The 8,139-nt window shown below is 44.4% G+C and overlaps 1 protein-coding gene across 5 annotated transcripts in view; it reads left to right on the plus strand.

Annotated features, from left to right (window-relative positions):
• Positions 1-7,928, plus strand: part of vit (vitrin) — a 197,365-nt gene extending 189,437 nt beyond the window's left edge. For all 5 annotated transcript variants that reach the window (XM_068020391.1, XM_068020408.1, XM_068020401.1 and 2 more), the window contains 2 exons: positions 1,689-2,202; positions 5,062-7,928. In XM_068020391.1, coding sequence (XP_067876492.1) covers positions 1,689-2,202; positions 5,062-5,240 — 693 coding nt within the window. In that variant the 3' untranslated portion in view covers positions 5,241-7,928. The remainder of the gene's footprint in view (positions 1-1,688; positions 2,203-5,061) is intronic.
• The last annotated feature ends 211 nt before the right edge of the window (positions 7,929-8,139 follow it).

An 8,139-nucleotide genomic window follows, 5' to 3' on the forward strand; every position in this document is an offset into this window, starting at 1 on the left:
GCTGAGTAAATTAGGTGTATATTCTCTGCAATTTAGAAGAATGAGAGGTGATCACATTGAAACATACAAGATTCTGAAGGGGCTGCATAGGGTAGACACCAAGAGATTGTTTCCACCATTCGGGTGCACAGTCTCAGGATAAGGGGCTGATAATTAAGGACTTAGAGGAGGTGAAATTTCTTCATTCAAACAGTTGTGTATTTTTGAAATTATCTACCTCGGGGGTTGTGAATGTTCCATCATTGAACATATTAAAGGATGGGATAGACATATATTTGGTATCTCAGGGAATCAAGGCATATGGGGTGCAGGCAGGAAAATGGAGTTGAGGAAGAGGATTAGCCATCATATTGAATAGTGGGGCAGCCGCAAGGGGTCAGATGGTCTACTCCTGCTCCTATTTCTTAAGTCCTTATGCTAATGCTAGATTGTGATCTAAATAAATTGGTTCATTGAGACAGGGGTCCAGTTTGTGTAATATTTTAAATCACAGTTCAATCCAGTGCCCTGTGGTATACCAATACACCGTGCCAGTGAGCTACATAGAGGCCAGCTACTACTCCCGGACACTTCCCCATAAAACTGCTGCTGGATTACAAAACTAACTGTCTCTTCCTTCTTTGCTTGTTTCCCACTCCCTCCTCCTTTCTGTCATCTATGTCTTTCACTTTTTCTGTCCTCTCTCTCTACACACTTCCACTGTTATTTCTCTATGTCTGTTTGTCTCACTCTCTCTCTGTCTGTCACTGCATGTTTCTTCGTTCCAGTCTGTCAGTTTGGTTCTCTATTTCTCACATTTTCTTTCTGTCTCACTTTTTTTCTCTCTCACTCTAGATTTCTCCTTCTCTGTCTATGTGTATAGGGATCTACACAGTGGCCTCAGCTTCTCAGTACATAAAGCAATCCAAGTTTGGATGTACAATAAGTTGTGTAGATGGGAGCAGGAAGTAACTTACAATGGGACATAGAAAGGCAGATTAAGCGAGTGGACAGAACTGTAACAGATGCAGTTCAATATGTGGAAGTGTGAGGTAATTCACTTTGGATCCAAAAAAGACACATTGGAATTTCTTTTCAATGGCGAGAGTCTAGAATCTGTGGAAGAGCAAAGGGATTTAGGGGTCCATATGTATATCACTGAAAGCTAGTGGACTGATACAGAAAATAATGAAAACAAATAATGGAATATTGGCCTTTGTCTCAATGGGGCTGAAATACAAAGGGGAGGAAGTTATGCTTCAGGTATATGGAGCCTTAGTCAGACTCCATCTAAAGTAAAAATAGTCACCACATTTCAATTACAGCACAGAGGAGGCCATTCACCCCTTTCTGTCTATGCTGGAGGGGACTAGTCCAGGATTGAAGCAAAACTCTGGACTGGGCGTGACCCCATGACAATCTGACTCAAGAGGCAAGAGCACTACCAGCTGAACCACTCCTGACAGTAAGTCAGGGTTGTGGGATTCTCCCAATGTGTTTCTCCCCAGGTGTAAAATCTAACCCCTAGCATCATTTTCAGCAAATTGCAGTACAGTGGATGAGATTTGCAATCAGTAGGGGCTGCCCATTTCTGTGTAGGTGGGAGCCAGTAGTTACAAAGGGACAAAACCAATATTGAGCAGGTGGGCAAAACTGTGGCAGATGCAATTCGATAGAGTTAATAAATCTGTCTTGTCCTTTCCCTCCAGTCCGTGTGCAGGACCAATGGTTACTACTCCATCAATGTGCCCAGCTGGTTTAAGCTGCACCAGGCAGTGGGTCCCCTGGTGAAACGGGTATGTGATACTGAGCGACTGGCCTGCAGCAAGACCTGTCTTAACTCTGCTGATATCGGCTTCGTGGTGGACGGCTCAAGCAGCGTGGGCACTGGCAACTTCCGCACTGTCCTGCAGTTTGTAGCCAACATCAGCCAGGAGTTCGAGATCTCAGACACGGCCACGCGGGTTGGAGCTGTGCAGTACACCTATGAGCAGAGACTCGAGTTTGGCTTCGATGAGCACAGCACCAAGAAGGCGATAACCACCGCCATCAAGAACATCAGGTACTGGAGTGGCGGGACCAGCACCGGTGAGGCCATCAGCTATGCATTAAAGCACCTCTTCAGCAAGTCCAAACCCAACAAAAGAAAGCTCATGATTGTCATCACGGATGGAAGGTCCTATGACGATGTCCGGGCTCCAGCACTAGCTGCTCAGAGAAATGGTAAGGTTACTGAAGAGAGCGCACGTTGAAAACATGCTAGTCACTGGAGAGACAGCACATAATTATAAATGTTCCCTTATCAAATTTATATCCAATTCCCTTTTGAAAATGATTGAATCTGCTTCCAGCACCCTTTCAGGCATTGCATTCTGGACAATAACAAATCGCTACATAAAAACAATTCTGAAAAAGAGACATGTTGTTGAAGCTTTTTGTCTTGCACTCATCAGGACAGACACAAGAATGCCAAATATCAAAGGGATCAACAATTTATACTGCATGAGAAAAGAGTGCTGATTGATTGGCAAGTCGACTCTTGATTGATTGAGGCGTTGCCATGGAAAGTGCACCAGGGAACTGTTGTCCTCCATGCTTCTGTTTAATTTTAAAAAGGCACAAAGCCTGGCCATGTTCCTTTTGACTGCAAAGGACAGGTTCCTGCGTTACAATAGAAGTACAGTGGCGCAGTGGTTAGCACCGCAGCCTCACAGCTCCAGCGACCCGGGTTCAATTCTGGGTACTGCCTGTATGGAGTTTGCAAGTTCTCCCTGTGTCTGCGTGGGTTTCCTCTGGGTGCTGTCAGCAAGTGCTGTCCAATTGCGGAATCACATCTAATGTTAGATATTGTGTTCTGAGTTTTGCAAGTGTGGGCTGGTTGAGCACGGTCAGTACTGTACCCATTATGAACAGCCGAAGGGGCGTGCTGTTTGATACGATCGCTAGTCATTGGGATGTACAGCCTACGTACCCGGGATCGACAGACACTGAAATTCATATCCAACATTACTCATTTGTGTGGTAGGCAGTACGTCCTATTGGTTTGACGGCAGCATCCTGTTAGTGGAAAATACCAGTTGTGTGCCAACGACTAGCGGATCGTTTCAAACAGCCCATCCCTTTGGCTATTCACAATAGATAGAGTACTGATTGTACTCAACCAGCCCGAAATTGCAAAACTCAAAACACAAGGTCCAATGTTAGATGTGATTCCGCGATTGAACAGCACTTGCTGAACAATTCCGAATGTGCTAAGAATTACACTAACAACCAATTTAAGATTATCAGTCGGGCTCGCAATGTGGCGCACTTATGCTTGCTAGAAACTACATATATTCATGCACAGGGACCAGTCCTCTGCAGCCAAAAGGAACATGTCCAGGCATTGTGCCTTTTATGAATTAAACAAAAGTGTAGAGGACAACAGTTTCCTGGTGCATTCTCCATGGCAACACCTCGACCAGACTTGCCAACCAATCAGCACCCTTTTCTCATGCAGTATTAATTGTTGTTCCCTTTGAAATTTGGCATTCTTGCTCTGTCCTGATCACTGCAAGATGAAAAGCTTCGACAGCATGTCTCCTTTATCAGCAATATTCAAATTCTGTACTTCCAAGCGACTAAAAATATTTCTCGTATCGCCTCTGGTTCTTTTGCCAATCATCTGGTTAGTGATTGCCCTGCCAGTGGAAACAGTTTCTCTTTTTTTCTTTATCAGATCCCTTTATAATTTTGAATGATTTATTCAGTCCCCCCTTAACCTTCTCTGCTGTAAGGAGATCAATCCCAGTCTCTGCATATAACTACTAACAACTACTAAGATTCTAGATTTAGGTAAGGCTGACTTCAATGCAATGAGACAGAGACTGTCTACAGTAAACTGGACAAATCTATCAATGAGTAAAGTGACAGAAGGTCAGTGGGAGGTGTTCAAAAAAGAAAGCAGAACCAGTTTATATCCTTAAAGGTCAAGAACTCTCCTTGCCAAAATAAACAGCCATGGATGACTAGAGATAAGAGACAACATAATGGAGGGAATGCAGCACAGAGTTACCAGAATGAAAACTGGTTTCCAAGGGTTAAAGTACAAGGAGAGATTATACAAACTAGGTTGTGTTCCCTGGAATTTAGAAGGTTATGTGGTGATTTGATCAAAGTTTTGCAGATATTAAAAGGAAGAGACAGGGTAGATAGAGAGAAATTATTTCCACTGTTTGGAGAGTCTAGCCCTGGGGGCAGAGTCTAGAAATGAGAATCAAAGCTTTCAGGAATGAAATTAAGAAACACTTCTAAACGCAAAGGGTGTTAGAAGTTTGGAACTCTCTTCTGCAAATGGCAAGTGATGCAAAATTGATCGTAAATTTTAAATCTGAGATTTATAGATTTTTGTTAGCCAAAGGTATTAAGGGATATGAAGCAAAGGCAGGTAAATGCAGTTAGGTCACAGGTCAGCCATGATCTCATTAAATGGTGGAACAGGTTTGAGGGGCTGAATGGCCTCCTCCTGTTCCTATGTTCCTAACTGAAATCTCTCATCTTTGGTATCATTCTAGTAAATCTCCACTGACTGATGGGCCAAACCAATGGTGCGTTCTGGGCAAGTTGGCCCTATTACACTCAGTGTTGTCTGCTTAATCCTTCCCAAAACTCGGTAAAGGTGACCAGGCTGAGGCTCTTCTCGCTGGACCGGATACAGATCTTTAAAATTACGAAGCGGTTTGATACGGTAGATGGAGGGAAAATGTTTCCACTTATGGGGAATTCCAAAACTAGGGGCCATAAATATAGGATAGTTACTAATAAATCCAATAGGAAATTCAGGAAAAATATTTTTACCCAGCCCATGGTGAGAATGTGGAAATTGCTACCACAAGGAGGAGACAAATAGATTAGATGTATTTAAAGGAAAGCTAGATAAATACGTGAGGGAGAAAGGAATAGAAGGATATGCTGATAGGTGAGATGAAGTGGAAGGAGGGTCACATGGAGTATATACCCTGGCATGGAGCTGTTGGAATGATTGGCTTGTTTGTGCTGTAAAATTCTATATCAGAATTTCTATTGCCTGTCATCCTTTTGCAGGTGTGATTGCATACGCTGTAGGGATTGCCTGGGCGGCGCTGGATGAGCTGGAGTACATCGCATCAGATCCCGACAAGGACCATTCCTTCTTTGTTGACGAGTTCGACAACTTGTATCAATTCGTGCCCAGGATTGTGCGCAATATCTGCCAAGAATTCAATTCACAGCCGCGTAACTGAGCAAGCCCTCGTGTCTGATCGTGAGACTATAGTCGCTGTACAGCTGTTCAATATATACTTACTGTTTATCAGGCAAGCTTCAATCTATCCAGCCAATGGGGCAGACCCTGTCCCACATTTTCAGGTTTTCTTGTAGACAACGATCTTTTAGAGGCACACAGATGTGAAGTCTTAGAAAGTGCATCCAAGTTTGGGCAGCAGATGCCCATTGGTTCACCCGGACCTACTGTTCCAAACCACCCATCCAGTTCATTGTCATGGTCCCAAAATTCCTTAAGGGCCCCAACCCTGCCAGCACAACCATAGCAGAGGGAATGGCTGGCTGGCTGCCCTAGGTTACACTTTTGGATCCCCAGGGATGGGTAATAAGTAGAGCAAAAGTAGGCCCGTTTGTGTCCGTAAGTAGCACCGCAGCCCAATCCAGCTTAGCCAAGTGGCTCACATTCTCTCCACCTGAGGCACAGTGAGGGGGTGGGGGGGGAAGGAGCAAAGAGTAATAATAACATGATCAAAAGGAACCATATTGCTTCCAGAAGAGGTAATTGAGCCCCTCCTTGGCCTGGGTGAGGTTTGGGGGTTGTCGGGGGTGACAGGTGGATGGTGGGCTTTCTGGAGGTCTCAAAGGGACTTGTCCTAGCTTTTAGATCTGTTAAGGTTTCTTGGGGGCGGGGCAGGGGCAGGGTTGGGGGCAGAATTCATGGGAGAAGCTGAGGAACCCAACCCACCACTCCTGATTTGTGCCTCCTTCATGGGGAGTGAGCATTCATAAAACCCACCTGCTATCCTTCCACCCAACTCCCACCACTCAGACCAGATCATGACTCATACAGATAAAGAATGGGGTGGGATCCCAGTGGAACCAGATCCTGCCAGAAAATTCCAGCTTGAGGCAGTTGATCCAGAGTCTTGAGCACATAATCGAGGCTGCCACTCCCAGTGCAGTATTGAGGGAGTGCTGCACTGTCGGAGGTGCCGTCTTTCAGATGCGACATTAAACCGAGCTCCTGCCTGTTCTCTCAGGTGGACATAAAAGATCCCATGGCTCGAAGAGGAGCAGGGGAGCATTGCTGTTTGTGGGAGCTTGCTATGCATAAAGTGGTTGATGAATTTCCTGTATTACAACAGTAACTACACTTCAAAAGTAGTTCATTGACTGTAAACTGCTTTGGGATGTCCTGAGGTTGGGAAAGGGGCTAAGTCTTTCTTTTGATCTGCCATTAAACCAGAGTGGAATTTTGGAACTTGAGATTCTGGCACTCTGTGCTCTCACCCAACAGAAATTCATCCAGTCCTTTTCAGATCCATAATTCTATCCTCCCTTTCCTAAAAAAAGTGTACACAATATACTTTGGAGAAAGATCAAGATATTGAATGATCAGCAAGCTTGTCCATCAGATAGCAGAACCACTATCTGGATGAGCCAGAGAGGTGTTGCCCTCAATCCTCAGTCTGTGCTGAGTTGGCTGGCTTCACCTGGGTTGGCAGTACGGGAATATGTCTTGTATACAGGGATAATAGGAGAGAACTTGAATTTATACAGCCCCTTACCTCATGCTGGAGATGTCTCAAAGTGCTTTACAACCCATGGATTACTTTGTCTCGAGGCATGGTTCTCACTTCAAGAGGCACAATGATTGAAATGCAAGAATCCCTGGGTTCAATCTCGGATGAGCTCCCCTGCCCTTCCCAGCACAGGTACGATGGGGAAAATGGCCTCCTTCTGTGCTGTGTGTGAAATACAATGACTGTTACGTAGACACACAGTACAACCATACAAGCACAAATGAAATGGGTGCTTATTCAGTCTGCTTTTCAACGATGGTAGTAGTGTGGGGAAAATCAACTGCAGTTCCATCTCTGAATCACCATTCAGCAAACCCCTGCTGGACATGGGTCTTAGAACAGGGTCAGGGTTAGGGTCAGGCTTGGCAAAGGCCCCTGCGGCATTCACCGTCATGGCATCATGGCTGAATTAGGCCCAACTGGGGAGGTACAAGATGGTGACCGGTGCTTGTGGAACCGGGCAGTAGCAGGAAGTCAAGGCTTCCAGCAAAGATAATTGGTACAATAATTGAACATTTTTGGTACTAGGCTAGCAACCAAGAGGGTGGGAGCTCAAATCCCACTTGTTAAACTGAATTCAATGAAATCTGGTCATTTGTTGGGGAGTGAGGGGGGTGGGCGAGTGGTGGAAATAACTATAAGAACTGCCAAATTTTTGTTAAAAACTCATCTGGTTCACTGATGTCAACCAGGGAAAGGAACCTGCTACCCTAACCCGGTTTGGCCCCCATGTGATTCTAGTCCTACACCACATGGTTAACTCTTCACAACCCTCAGGGCAACAAATCCCGTCGCACCAGTGTCAGCAACATTCCAAGAACAAATTCACAGTATCTTACATCATAAGTTTTGTTTGCATTGGGACAATATTTAAGACATACTTGTTCCATTTGACTGGTTTAGTGAGTTTGTTTTGCTTATGCATTAGAAGCTGCATTATAAGAGCTATTCTGTATGATAGATGTACAGTTATTTTATTTCTGAAAACCAAACGTTTAATATCTGCAAAATAACCATTAAAGCCCAATGCTTGAGATTTGACACTGGAAAGACCTTCTCAGTGTCACCGGACTCAGGCTCTCAGTGTGATTCCATATCCAAACAAATAAAAGTTACTGACATTCAGTTTTTGTTATGTGTGCATTCATTGATCAAAATGGATGGACAGCAAGGACATCTTTCATTTTGACCCTGTTGTTTGTGGCTTTCTTATAGAAGTATTGGGAGGCTGCCTAGATCCCAGCTCTGAAATTTTCTCCCTAAACGTCACCTCTTCTCCTTTAAATCATTCCTTAAAACATATCTATTTGACCAGCTTCTGGTAAAATAATATCCA

The sequence above is a fragment of the Heterodontus francisci genome, chromosome 3 (genome assembly GCF_036365525.1).
Source record: "Heterodontus francisci isolate sHetFra1 chromosome 3, sHetFra1.hap1, whole genome shotgun sequence".
Taxonomy (NCBI): Eukaryota; Metazoa; Chordata; class Chondrichthyes; order Heterodontiformes; family Heterodontidae; genus Heterodontus; species Heterodontus francisci.